General features: G+C 38.6%; 1 protein-coding gene across 2 annotated transcripts in view; it reads left to right on the top strand.

Annotated features, from left to right (window-relative positions):
* The first annotated feature begins 3,579 nt into the window (after nt 1-3,579).
* Nucleotides 3,580-15,288, top strand: part of glra4a (glycine receptor, alpha 4a) — a 57,874-nt gene continuing 46,165 nt past the window's right edge. For both annotated transcript variants that reach the window (XM_034093687.2, XM_034093686.2), the window contains exon 1: nt 3,580-3,921. In XM_034093687.2, coding sequence (XP_033949578.1) covers nt 3,854-3,921 — 68 coding nt within the window. In that variant the 5' untranslated portion in view covers nt 3,580-3,853. The remainder of the gene's footprint in view (nt 3,922-15,288) is intronic.

Raw genomic sequence — 15,288 nt, 5'->3', positions numbered from 1 at the left:
AAACACTTTCACAGCAAATGTAAGAATGCTAGATACGATGACAACATAATGGATAGTCTATAGTTGGGACAATTACACAAAAATGTTGGAAACGTCCTCTCTAAGGGTTTGCTTCTTGTCTAAATCAAGGTCTCAAGATCTTTCCTTTTATACAAAACCACAACCAAGAAAGAAATAAGCCTATTGGGCAATGTGGAAGATGATTAAAGCCCATCTCAAACACCATCTCTTCAGGTTACAGGTCAACTTGGGTATGTGACGATGAATAAAACCAAAGCATGGTTACTTTATATTAAAGTAGGTTGGTTAAAGAACTCTTTCCTTTCGCTTCTTTGTGTGTAAGGAGAAAATGGCCGGAGTGATCACCACAGCTGCAATCTGACCTCACATTTAAAAGCTATCTATTAATCCTTTAAGATCAGGGGTGAACGGTGAGAGGATACTGACAGATTCAGAAATCACATATCAGCGGCTTAAAATATTTTAGCAGAGGTGTTAATTTTTACGGAGCCCTGGAGGGTTCATAGAGAGAAAAATAAATAAAACGAGGCCACGTTTTATTAATTCGTGCGCACGAGATGTAATTCGTGGCCTCAATTTAAAAAAAACGAGGCCACGCTTTATTATGGATAGACACATCGAACTGCCCGATTATTACTCCATATTATTAGTTTTATGAAGAAGATGTCCGCTCGCCAGGGCGTGTGTGTGTGTGTGTGTGTGTGTGTGTGCGTGTGCGTGTGTAAAATTAAGTCCGAGTTTGAAATATATCTCAAATAATGTATGCACTGCCATTTCCCCACATATCTCGTGCGCACGAATTAATAAAACGTGGCCTCGTTTTATTTATTTTTCTCTCTATGAACCCTCCAGGGCTCCGTACATTTTCAAGTTACATCGTAAAAAAAAAGGTTATTATAACTGCGAAATCATAAATGTCAGGTTTGGGGAAAATAGGACCCAAGTGCAGTTAAAAAATACAAAAAAAAGTTCGTTAACAAAAAGCGAGCTTTATTATAAAAAGCCAAAGGCATGAAAAAACAAGAAACTAATTAACAGAAACAAAACCGGGGAGGACGACAGACAGGAACAAACTTACATACGGGAACAGGCAGGAGACACGGACAAGCATGGGTGACAGTGACATGAAATGACGACGAACAGACATGGAGCATAGGGGAAGACAAGACTAAATACACAGAAGGGTAATCCCAGGACAAGACACAGCTGGGCAGGGGAGGAGAAACACAAGGGCAACAGGTGAACACACTCAGACAATTAGACACACCAGGGAAACTAACGACAGGGAGGAAAAACACAGGGAGAGGGACCAGACATTATACAAAGAGGAAAACATTTCAAAACAAAGGTGGAAAACATTAATCCAAAACCATGACAATAAAGACATAACACAGACAATTAAGCTCCAACACCGACTGACAAGTTACTTCAAACCAGGAACATGGCACTGTAAATTATTTTTTATTTAACCCCACATTCAAAATAATGCTAAATTCTACTGACTTTTAACACCATATTTAGAAAGTGAACTCATACGTATGTTACATTATGTAAAATGTGTTTAAAAGCATAGTTTGGTAAACGTTGTTTATTCATGTCGAGCTAGATGAGAACATTGATACCCTTTTGTTTCCATTGCTATGAATTTAACAGAATGCAAATTAAGAAAAATCTTTTCAGAGTCGCTGTGATTATATAAACCAGTCAAACCTGTTCGGTTGTTTGATCCAGACCTAATCCGTTAAACATAAAAACACAAAGGGGTGTGTGCTAACAGACAGACATTTTAAAGGAATCTTTCAATTAAACATTGCCAATGACTTGCATTGTTCAAAATGAAATAGTTCATCCAAAATAATAATGGAATTACATTGCCTACCTCCGCTTTGAGACAAACTGGTGAAAACGAATTATCAGTCAAAAGCCAAAGAGACTTACGTTTTCCAGTGTATCTTTCACACACATGCTTCAGTGAAGGAGCAACAAGGAGATTGAGTAATTGTATGAAGCAAAGGTTAATCTGATGTGTTTTCCCGACATAAACGAGTGACACCTCTGCCTGCTCAGGAAATACTGGATCTGCTGGCTCTAATCCACCCGGGAGACAAATGATTGCAATAGAAGCAATTTGATGGTCAGACCCTGTGAGTGATGAGTCACATTGTGCAACTGCCCTGTGATCTCTAATACAAGAGACTTAATGGATTCTGAAAGTGCGGATACATTGATCTAGCTGCCATTGCACTGCACGTCTGGATGACACCTGGAAGGTATCTGATCGCCACAGAGATTTATTTTTATAAAGGGGGGAGATACAACCAAAGCCTAAGAGTGGCGACGGGAATACTGTATTTGAGACATAGTGCTTTGAGAAAGCAAATGTAATTCTTCAATATCTTACTGCCAAAATCTGTACATTGTAAGGGACACATAAGAGAGTGTGTTAATTCATAAAAGCCTGATTACTGGTTCCTGGTAGAGTACCTAAGATTTTAACATTGATCAATTTGATGCCTCCTAGTGGTAATAACACAAATTACACTTTGAACCTCAAAAAAATCTTGCTTGGAAGTTATAGTACAATAAAAAACTAAAATAGTCATGTCTCCCATATTAGCAACTATCTTCCTATTTATTCTTATAACAAATACATCAGACACGATGCAACATTAACATTTATTGTAAATCCTTTATTATGTCAATATGATGAATGTAAGTCCAATTACCACTTCTTATTCAGCTCTGAATTGGTTGCTGGCAAACTGGGACAAAACAAATTCTGGCTTTCCTGATGTAAATGTTTGGCTATGTTCAGCCGCCAGATGTTAACTTTGTCTCTCTGTTGATTGGGTCTGGAAATTGTGCACCATGGGCTTAACAGAGCTTTTTTCTTAAAACCGCTGCCTGCTGGGGCTGAAAAGAGTAGAGCTTGAAAATCCAAAACAAGCTAAAAGACGCTAAACTGTGGAGTTGAGGGGGAACTGCAAGGTAAGGGAATTCTCTGTCGATTCGACACTGCAAGAGACGGCTTTCAAATAACATCTTGTCCTTTGATATTTAAGAAAAACAAGTCTATTGCATCATTTCCATCTACTCTGGCCTTAGAGGCACACAGACCTTATAAAAAGGAAAAGCCCCAAAAGTAAGAAAAGCTTGATCCATTTAGAGATACTGACTCAATCAACAACAACACAAATCCCAACTACATTTTCAGACCATTACAAAAACATACTCCTACACACACATTAACGCACTTCCTGAAAACCTTCTCCTCCAATATGTCCTCCTAATTAAAATGTTTATTTGGATGCATTTCATTGCAGATTGGTCATCACCACAATGTATTCAAGACTCCAATTAAGCTCATCATCACAGCCATCACTCCCTCCAATCCTAATTAAGCCTAATTACACATGAGGCAGCCATCATAACAAAAGCTGCCGTTCCTTTAAATGTTCACCCCCTTTTTGAATTTGTTGGAGCGAGGAGGGGAAATAAACGGGGGGGGGGGACAAGCAGGCGAAACCACACTGTCAAAACACGCATTGACACGCAATCCGACACTCTCTTTCAACACATGCACTAACACACTGACTGAGTGTCCAGTGCTGTCCAGCTGCCTGAAGCAGAGCCTGCTGTGTGGATGTGTGCAGCCCCCTGGACTTGGTGGGAGGGGGAGAAGTTTCCCCAAAGACAAGCTTGGATCAGTGAGAGAGACGATGCCTTCCTCCTTCAGCCCATTCTCACACGCTGCTCAGTGGAATTGCTGATTTTCGAAATTAATTTTCCGCAAGTTATTCAACGGGACTGAGGAGAGATTTTAAAGCAGAGGATGCTCCCACAGGTCATTCGGATTCTGTATGTCTTGTCTTTCTGCTTTTTCCAAGGAGGCTTTATCAGGTGAGGCGCACTGATGTTTTAGTCTCTGTGTTGCGCGACTTGTTAATTATCTTATTTTCTGCTTGAAATTAACTTTTCGAGTCGACGCTACTTTAGATCATCTGTCATTTCATACGCTTTTTGCTTGAAGCTTTTAAGATGATTACCCGTTGTTTATTTTTTTGTTTGTTTTTGTTTTAGACGCGAAGGGGTTTAACCTACTTTGCCTTAACAATCAATTTAGATTGAGAGAGTGCCTTTTCAAACAATGAAATTGAACGTAGAAAAAAATCGTGTTATAAAGCGGTAGTCTCCATGCGAACAGAAGTGGGCATGACTTCACAGAGAATAATCCAGCCCTTTACGCACAGAGCAAATTGGAATCTCTCGCCACCAACTCCTAAAAAAAATCATCTCATGATCGCGGTTTGTAAACTGGCATCGCATGCACATTTAGTAATAAGCTATGCAAACAATTTACTATAAAAAGAAACACAGCATCAGGTAACAAGCACTGTTGTCTTGGTGCCCAGATCAACAAAGCCCTATCACGCAAGCTACCTGTGGAATTCCTGCTTGTACTGCATGACCAATGTGTGGCTTTTGGTGGAGGTTAAAATAAGACATTGAGACTAATGTATGATATAATATTCATTGAATGATTAACAGTTTAATGTGATCTGACGTTGGTGGCTGACAGAAACCTGATTTATTTCATGCATGCACACAATTATTTGCTTCCTTGATGTTTTTTTCAGAAACTGCAGAAAAAGTGTTTGCAGAGTTGATTCATTATAATAAGGGAGGGCGGGCAAGCTCCAGACAGTGTGTGTTGAGTGTGTCTGGGGAGAAAAAAAAACCACCCTCCCTCTCTCGCTCTGTCTTTCCGTTATTCTCTCAGTTTGTCCTACACCTCTCATGTCTCAGTTTCCTCCCTCATAAACTCACTCTGACCAGTAACCAAGCTCCCTTTTTCTCCCTTCCTACCTCCCCCACTCTATACATCCTGATGGCAAAAAACTTTTATTTGCAGTGACACTTTCCTTATTTCATGGCCTGCCAGCTTCAGGTGTGAGCGAAAGGGAATTAGGATCTGCATAATCCCGAAGCGGAACAGAGCAGTGACTCCGTGAACCCAGGAGCAGGAAGAGCAGCTCGTAGCCTGGAGAGCAGTCACCTGACAGCACTTCCTCTCAGAAAGGATATGCTCTCCTACCAACCTCTCTGCTCGTCATGTAGGCAGCAAGAGAGGAAAGGGATCTAGGAGGTCAGGTGTAAAAGACAGGCAGCATTTGATGAGGGTGTGTATGGGGGAGGAGGTAGAGGGGGAAAAGAGAATCGAGCAAACAGGGATGTAGAGAAATGTGAACAAGACATTGAGAGGATTCATCTAGCAAGAGGCAGCGGGGAGATTAGTAAAGTGGAGAATGGAAACAGGATATGGAGAGAAATGGTTCAGATAGGAATGAGGAGATGAGATTGAGAAAGGGGGGGCATTGGTTGCAAAAGACAGGAGGTAAAGTGAGATATTTGGGAAAAGGTTTGTAATGTAAAGTAGTGCACAAGCTGGATGGTATGATGTGTTTCCGACTGTATGGTCGACTTGAGGAAATGAAAAACAGGAATAAAGGGTGCGATGAATAAAGCTCATATCATTGTCTGAGAAGGTTGGTGGCTGAGGATTAGGAGACCTCTCTCTCTCTGTGTGTGTGCGTGCACGTGTGTGTGTGTGTGTGTGTGTGTGTGTGTGTGTGTGTGTGTGTGTGTGTGTGTGTGTGTGTGTGTGTGTGTGTGTGTGTGTGTGTGTGTGTGTGTGTGTGGTGTGTGTGTGTGTGTGTGTGTGTGTGTGTGTGTGTGTGTGTGCGTGTGTGCGTGCGTGTGTGCACGTGTGTGTGTGTCGCCTGAAACAAATCTGCTACACAGAAATGTATTTTAAAAAACATTTTCATTTCAGCATTTGCACAAGGAAAGTGTTTGTTTATAGCCAAATAGAGACATTTCAATCAATGCAGTTTGAACTGGTTTGTTAGTCCAACAAATACAAATGTTCTTTTTAGTTTAACCCTCCCCAGTTTACAATTGCCTGCAATTTCTTTAAACCTTTTTTTGTTTGTGTTTGGGCTTCTACACATTTTTGCAAGAGCATAGTTAAAAAATAGATTGTGCTTTTCTACAAACCATATTTTATTCTAACAAAAACAGCAGACATTTTTAGATTTTTCATAACTGTTGGAGCCAATATGTTTGTCTTCAGTTTTCAGTCACAACATATAGTTTAAAAACTTTTTTTAATACAGTATGATGTTCAATTTGTAAATGATGGTCCCATTTAGAGTAAAAATAGATGATAAAGCAAGGTGGCTCAAGGGCGTGGCCACATGTTGATTCACAGGAGGCTAACACAATGTTGTAGAGGCTGGGAGCTCTTAGTTGTCCATCCTATAACTTTAACCTTTCAACAGTGTGATTTTGTTTCGTAATTTTTACATTTTTGGCCTAGTCACTGCTGTTTTTTTTAAAGATGGCGTGCTTCAAAAACCAAGGTGCGATGCCATTGTGATTATAATCCCTTCTTAAATGCACTTAAGCTTTTTTGCACTTAGTTAGAATAAAAGGCCTACTAATAATAATATAATAATACCATTTATTTATAGAGCACTTTCAAGAAACTCAGACCCTTATCATAAAAACTTAACGTAAAAAAACAACACTACTGCAGGACTGTGCTTTAAGTCATACTGTACTTTCATGACCTCATGACAGCTGCACTTTGATACACAAGTCAAACTGCCTTGCAATGTTGCTTTGCATCAGAATCAGCCATGTGAGTTTGATCAATTAAGGCATACCCACAAAACTTACAAAAAAACCTTACAAAACTAACATTTATAAATTGGAAAATACCTGATCAAAGAGTCAGTTATGAGTTTGCAAATCGGACTAAACATTCACTGCTAGCTTTTGCTCAGCACATGGTAGTTAAAGATGTAAAGTTCTGTGATCACTCAGTTAAGTATAAAGACACTTGACGTATCGTAGGGTTAACTCTGATTTCCTCCATCTGGTGTGGAGCGTCATTAACAAGCAGAACTCAAGTTGTGCTACTAGCATTTGTTCACAGTGGGGTCTTAACAAGCAGTTTGGATTTGTGCAAGTTTGGTTGTGTTTCTGGAACACTGCTGCCCAAAGAACTGTTCAATGAGAGACTTTTGTTCATTGTGTTATGGTACATTTTATTTATCTCAACATGATTACACATGCGGACCTCCACAGTATAAAGAGATCACAATAGCAGATAGACATCTTTCAAATGTATCCACTACCCTCTGTTCATCTCCTGTGGGTCTGCCTATTGGCAAATTAAGAGTAGTGAACCAAAGAAGTCAAAAACAGAGAATCATATATATATATTTTTTTTTTTCATCCGGTCAATGAAAGATCTTGAAAAAATGCAATGCTTTTGACCAATTGAGCTGTGTCCTCTCACTGGGTGTCCACTTGATAGCATGTGTATAAGAAAGAAGGTACATTTGGAAGAAAGGCCTAACAAATAGATTTTCAAGTGAAAATTGCTTCATCACATCTTCAGAAAGTGTGTCAGTAGAGGAATTATCAAAATAAACCAATTATATGACTGACATCTTTGTAGAGGAACCAAGGAAAATACATGGTTAATTGGGCTAAGGATATAAAAAGGAAAGTTATTTAAACTTTAAAGTTTTAATTTAAAGAAAAGAAGAGACCTTATTGCCGATGATTATGTTCATTTTCTCTTATTTGGTTCTGAACATTTGGAACTGTTACTGTCAATAGGCTTGCAGGATTACCTAACAGTTTGATACTGAAAACTAATTTGGATTTTGATTTGATTCATGCATGCCCAATTAGGATGATGTATACTGTATGCCACTGAGATACACATAGTGTTATTTCATTTGATTTTAATAACAGAAACATTTTCAGCATCCTTAAATGTCAAATTTCAAAATAAAAGAACTGAGCTTTTCCAGTTTGCACCAATGTCCCAAAATGTTAAAGCCTGAGAGCTCATTATTTTTAGATTTCAAATCACTTTAAAGTGTGGTCAACAGTGTCCTCTTATAGCAGGAAGCAACAACTTTACACGTATTCTTATCAATGAAAGTCTGTGAATATACTTCAAACAATTCCAACTTTGTCAGGCATTATAACAGCAGCCAACTGCAACAACAGTCGTTTTGCTCTCAGTTTGAGCTTTTTCCCAGCTACTGCTCAGTTTAAATATTGCAGGTCAGAGAGTTTGAAGTGCAGGAAGAGAAATAATGTAGAGCATAGTCAGTGTGAAGAGGAATGGATGTTAACATTTGTACCAAATGACATCCCTTAGGAAAACCGTCCTTGAACAAAGTTCACTTTTTGCTGAACATCAACTTCACAGGCGAATGGGAGCAGCTTAAGCTGGATAAGTGGACTCCGACTTAGTACTAAAATGTGTCGCTGTCGTAACTATATGTGAGTGTCAAAGCAGCAGCATTTAGAATAGCAACAATTTCAGTATAATAAATTAATTCTAGTATCACTTGCAGGACCATGTAAACTCTTTATTCTTTATTTAAAGGCACAAAGTAAAGGCATTGATACAAAGTAAATTCACTTCATAGTGCTATCCTTTGAAGGTAAACCAAAGTGAAGTATCCAAAAACAGGGGAAGCCATTGTAGTTTTGTCGGCGGTGTTGCTGGGCCATTCCCGGTCAATCCCTGGTGATAGAGCAAAACAACAGTTAGCAAAGTTGCCTCCTCTTAAAGTGAATAAGAACTTCAGGAGGTTTGTGAGGCGATAGATTAAAAAGTTGACTCGAGTTGTTCCAAATTGTTTTGTTTTGAGGCTGTTCTAAGACAAACCTGTTAAACCAGCGAAAAAATGTCTGCAGGAAACACTTCAAATAAATAAACACAATTTAGCCAGTCCAAACTTCAAAAGCTCAGTTGTTGGACGAGGACACAAGCTTTCTGTGATAGCTTTAATTACATTCTGATGGATGTCCAAGCTGCTATGGGAGCATCAATTACAGAAAAGTTATATCTGGACTGGAGGCTAGTAAACATTAGAGAAGAGAGGAAAGCAAAGATGTTGAGCTTTCAGTTTACATTTTCACAGCAAACAACTGACAAATAAGGCCTGTAAAAACTTGGTTGAGAAAAAGCCAGTTCCACCTTTGAATGTGAAAGGCAAAGAAAACGTTTGCACCCCAGTTTGAATTTAAAATGGTTGCATTGGTAACAATAAGTGTCAGAGTAGATGCAGATAAATAAAACAGAAAAGGCCATAACCAGCAAAGAAATGCTTACATTTTTTTAAGGGAATTGTTTTGGATAAGTTATATATATCCTTTTTTGTTACTGATACAGGCTGGGAGAAACAGCATTTTGTTATGTTATCTGTGTATGTCCACAAGAAAATTACAATAAACTGAATCTGGAACATGCAGAGGTTGATTTGTTTAGTTTTTTGCACACAGCGGTGTCATAAAAGTTTAAACCAAAACTCACCCAGATTTCACCTTGACTACGACTGTCACAAACACTTTTAGGGCTCTTTTATCCTTTCCAAAAACACACAGGAAATCCCAGTGCACTCGACTGATACACAGACAAGAGCAGCGAGGAGTTCTGACAAAAAGGAAGCGAGAACGAAGGACAGATGGGATGTTTACATGAGTTAATGACTAAAAAATGAGATCCAAGCTGGTGACAAGAGTCAAACAGACGGTTCGTTCTCAGCTTCGTTCGTCGTGGTATACTTAGTATTGAAATAAGAAAACTAGGGAATAGGATACAAAGAAAATTCATCAAAAGATAAACAAATAAATATGCGCTGGTAAGCTTTAAATTCCATTGAAGATTTAATTGTATCCTGTCAAAGACAAGTCTTTTTTTCTGCTCATTGTCAAAGGATGGTATAATTTTCACAGGGAAGTCACTGAAAGTGTTTGTCATAAGCAACTTTTAATAAAAAACAGGGATTTACTGAGAGCCCATTTACCTATGAAGTTACATTTAAAAACCTGTCAAGAAAGCGATGTCTAACACAGACCTGCCCATTGCTTCAGTGGACGTTAGATTTGTGTTTGGATATTTGGCGGAGGTGACAGCCTACTGATGGTCTTAGCAGTCTGCCTGGGCCTTCAGTGTTGGGGGGACATCTCGGGCTGAGACATGTGACTGATGGCCGCTTCCCATTTTAATCGAACAAAACGACATTTCCATTTTCTTCTTGTATCAAATACATGACAACCCCTTCAAACACATTTTAAAAGAGTTGTTATCATCTATTCTTTTATGTAGAGTCTCACCAAAGATGTTATTTTCAACATGGAAAGAAATGGGTGTCCCTCCTTGCCTATTCTTTGCCTTATCTGAACCATGAGTCGTTGCCATGCCTCAGCTGCCAGCCTAAATCAACACCCCGAGCCACTGAATAATAAATGCATCATGAAGTGTAACCGACTGCCATCAACTCAGGGTAAACTTCTAATCCCCACAGATACGAAGCCAGCTGATGTTCAGCTGGAAGAGCATTCAAATGCAACACTGTCTATTGATCATGCAGGGAACCACCAAAACCCTTCAGGTATTTATTCATAGAGGATCAAATCAAATGTGTTTTTGTGCTTCATGAAAATCACTTGCTTGACACGTGCAAGTGGAAAAAGAAAAGTGATGAGTAAAATGCATCACCTCATAGCCAGAAACTGCTTTTACCTACAAACCGCAAGTATATGTAATCCAGCTTTTTAGCATCTTTTAGCTGATTGCTTTGGTTTCATAGACTGTTACTTTACTTTTTCCTCCCATTGCTCTCGCCAGCAAAGCTTAGTGTTCAGTAAAAAAGGTTTTAATTGTATATTATTGAGAGTGCCCTGAACAGCAGTCAGACATAAAGTGGAATATGTTGCCGCTAAAGAGCCAAATAGAACAATTAGAGCTTAAAAGCAGAAAACACAGCAGATCCAATGCGGAGTGCTGCCTGCAATGAGCCTTTATGAAGTGTATATGCAATCAGGTTAAACCATTTAGATTTTGCAGCAAAGTGAGACCAAACTAGAAATGTAGGATAGATGATTTATTTTAGCCAGAGAGTAATCGGTAAACATATTTCTGTAAACCTGCATGTTGACCTGTGTTACAAAGAATGTATTTCTAAAATACATCAACATGTCTGCAGCATGCACACAAATGTACATGTACTTACTGCAGTGAGGGTACTATGCTGCTGCCTGGTGTGTTTTAGGGTAGTATTTGGATTCCACTTAAATTCCATTTAAATGTTCTAATTGAAATATCTGTAGGCTACCTCACATGGCTTTGTTAATTAATCAAACACAACAAAATCCTTGGATCAGTCTTGTATGAATGGGCTTTGGATTTGACAAGCTCTGGACACATATGTGTGTACCTCTGAAGGAAATCCCATACCAAAGGTTTTATATTAGCACTGCAAGCTTGTCTGTTATCACTTCTGACAATGGACAGACTCTAAAGTCAGACTGACTGTTGGCAAAAAGACTTTTCAGCACTTCCTTTAGTCACAGCAGGTACAGTATAGTCAGAAAATAATTGCATTGGTCTGGCTACACAAGCTTCAGGTAGCTTCACTGGTGGTATAAAACCACAGTTGGGCCTAAAAACATGTTTTATTTGCTTCAACACCTTTCACTCAAGATCAAACCAACCCAGCATGGTGTTTGATTCAATATTGAGGTAATACATATGTAGGTAGGAAGATATGTGACACAGTAGTAATGTAATGCAAATTAAGTGGACCGCTCCACTCCTCTTCTACGGATTGAAATGGCCACTTATTGACTAAAGCAGCACTTTGACTCTGAGCTGCACTGCTGCAGGTCATAATGTGCTCTGAAATCAGGAACATGAAGTCGAGGACCATTATGAAACCCTTCATCATGTCATTATGTCTGATCATACAGTCCATAAGGATTCAACTTCACTCTTGGTGGAAAGGAAAAGTGTGTCCTACAAAAACCAGATCTCATAATATATGGTTGGACAAAAGAATCAGTGAGCAGTAAAGTCAAACTGAAGCTCTGCTATGTAATTGAATCAAAACTGAACCATTAACTGAACCATTAAGAATGACCATGCTGCAATAAATCAGTAATTACAGAGGTCTAATTTATTAGAGAAATACTGCAGGCAGAAGCTATCCGTAGGGGAGCATACTGTACTTGTTAATCATGATCTTAAAGTCAAAATGTACGCTTCACCCAAATCCTCAATCATTTTGACATTTTGAGTTGTTTGTAAGACATCTAAATGTGTCGTAAGTAGCCATTAATTGGGTGTTTGCCTAAATTAATCGCTCTCTATTTTTGTGATTCATTCATTCATATGTTTAAGGAATTATTTAATGTTTTAATAAGTAGTGTAGAGCAATATCATAATCCGAACAGTCAATTGTAATTGCATTATTGTCAGTACAACATCCTTTTTTAAATGACTGCAATCAACTAAAAGTATAATCTTTCAATTCATACATTGCACTTTTTAAGTACCGTCAGTATGTTAAGGTTCTACGAGCTGCCTAACTTGAATAAACAACCTTGTACAAAGAAGATGGGGGGTAAATAACATTGGAAAATGTGTATGAAAAAACATATTTGCTTGGAAGTTAAACATTTTTTTGAATGGCACATTATTTAATATGCTGAGGAGCAAATCTGATGATTGTAAGGTAAAATCTCACCGGTTAAAGATGTTGTCATGTTCACTCCTCCTCTCAAAGATGGCTCAAAGTAACACCCAGGTCGCTCATAAAAACACCAAGTCCTAGCTTCAGTGAAAATAAAAGTCAAAACCACAAACAAATCGTCTCTCTTCCTCCGTTTTATTGCAGCCGAGGTCACACATGACCAGTAAAGCAGATATTGTCGGGCGGTAAAGGGGGTCCAGAGGGTCATTGAGGGGGATTACAGCTGTGTTCGTAAGATAACACAACGGCAGTAAGGGGTCTCTTCTACCAAGGAGCATGAAATGAGAGTCGTCCATGTTGGATACAATGCAAGAGCCGGTGTAATTCCTCTACGCACTGAATGAATTCGTTTCTGATGTGAGGCCGCCCACTAAGGGAAAAACAGAATTACATGCATCAAAGGCGTGATCACAGTTTCACCGCCAGTAAGGAAAAGATGCATTTATTATCAATGTGTCGTTATGTGTTTGAGGCGTGTGCGACCATATGCCATTGAATGTTTTAATAATGGACATTTAGCTGCACCCGGTGTAACAGAAAGAGATCCAATATGGACTGCAAACATCAGTTTCCATTGAAGTAACTCCCAATTGATGCTTTGACTTACTGCGGGTGTCCATTATCTGACACTTTGTGATATAAGTGGGCTGTTTGCCATAAGTGGCCTGCAGGTGACTGTATTTTATACACAGTGCAAAGCTGCTTCAAGGGTAAAACACCACAGATAATGTACTTCCATAAATCCCTTACGCTCTAACCTCTGGTTCCTAGAAAACGTTTCTCCCCATTAGTGAGATGACGGGTTGTCCTTGACAGGTCAAGCGCTGTATTGATGATATCATAGTGTGCTCAAGTAAAACATAAAATGAAAACCTTGACAGTAGTCAAACCAAGTTTTTCGTTAGAGACACATTTAGTAGTTTGAGCTTTGAACGTTATTGGTAAAAAGCCCAAGGATATTTTGGGCTGCACAGCTTCATACTGAGAATTACTTTTGAAAGGTTGCAGGTTGGACTATAAATCTTAAAGAAAGTTTTCTCATAAAAAATGGTATCTCAAGTGTGCAATCAACCTTATTAAAGTGGAACATATTTGACATAAGCTCCTCACAGGACTAATGGTTGATTGCAGAACTCTTTACACCTATTTGTATTAAATGAATGGCAATGGGATACCTAACACATTACAAGTAGACAGGCTTTGAAGGAAATGTTTCAGAAAGTAGTCTGAGCCATATTCATCTGACTCCATTAGATCTTATCCTGAGCTGTTAATTAACTCTACGTCCTTTACTTGATTCAATCAACGGCCTGCCAGGCATTTGTCTTCCACTGAGAGGACAGATTCATCCTAGTTCAAATCAGGTCATTGAGGATAGGCTATTCATTAAGAGTAATGTTTACCGTTTTATATTGTATCCAAATGTATAGGAAACATAGCAGAAATATATATACAATTGCTAATGATTTCTGAATAGTATATAGAGTTATTGTGGCAATCCTGTCTGATCATAGTTTTTAGATTCACATTTTATTTTTAAGGGTAAATCATTTTTGGCATCTTTTGACGTACCTCTGTACACAGGTCTGAACGGGACTATTTCAATGTATTACGATCAAGGTTGAATCAATGTTTAGATAAAATGCGTTTATCATGTTCCACTTAACTGTAGTTGATAAGCAACTCCACAGTAAAGGGTGATGTTCAGCTGATTAAATGTATATTTGAACTGCCCCATGCAAGATAAATAAAAGCAAAATAACTGAATAATTGCTGTGTGTTGCATTAGCAGTAAAATAAATTTGATCGGACAGTTCAAATTGTCCTTTCAAGGTAATAGTTATAATTCATTGGCCTAATCTCAATGACGTCACATTTCAAAGTCACATTGACTAAAAGTTTCCCGGTTGAGAAATATTCAATGTGACATTTTATTGCCTCCTCTTTGGAGGACACAACTTGGATGTCAACTATGATTCTCAAAAGACTTGATTTTATTGTGTTATTGTATTTGGTGACGTCCACACTATTAGTCATGCATGGCAATATAATAGGTTATCTCAGGCCACACAAAGACTCAGGGCTTCCTAACAATCCATAACAGGGCTGGATCTCTGTATCAGGGTGAACAGACCCTGTGTGAGTCCTGAACGTATTCTTTCTCTCACTTTGGTGCTTGACCACAGAGACTCCCTCCATTTGTCTGTGTTTCCTCACAAGACGCCCACATTGTTTCCAGAAATAGTGTGTACAAATCCTGTCGTTCTCTTTGGAGGAGGGATATTTGACTTTCAATAAATGGGTGGTAAACTCGAGAAATGTGTCATGGCTGGGTCATGCTTCAATTCCTCCAGCTATTCTAGAAACATTTTTCATCTTAATAAAATGTGTCTTCAGTGTAAGGCGTATAACACCAAGAAAAAATGATATTCAAATCCCTTTTGGTACTGGGGTTGCTTATCTTTTCCACAATGGAGTACAGGGGTATTATTGCAAATGTGTGAGGGAAGATATGAAACCAAATCTCAATATGTATGTGTGCAAGATTTGTGAATGTGTACAAGAATCTCTGAATGACAGAAATCTGTAAATGCATTTTCAGAATGCGATAGTGTATACGAGGATATTTTTAATCTAA

Source organism: Pseudochaenichthys georgianus, chromosome 10 (assembly GCF_902827115.2).
Source record: "Pseudochaenichthys georgianus chromosome 10, fPseGeo1.2, whole genome shotgun sequence".
NCBI lineage: Eukaryota > Metazoa > Chordata > Actinopteri > Perciformes > Channichthyidae > Pseudochaenichthys > Pseudochaenichthys georgianus.
This window is presented reverse-complemented; position numbering and strand designations above follow the sequence as displayed.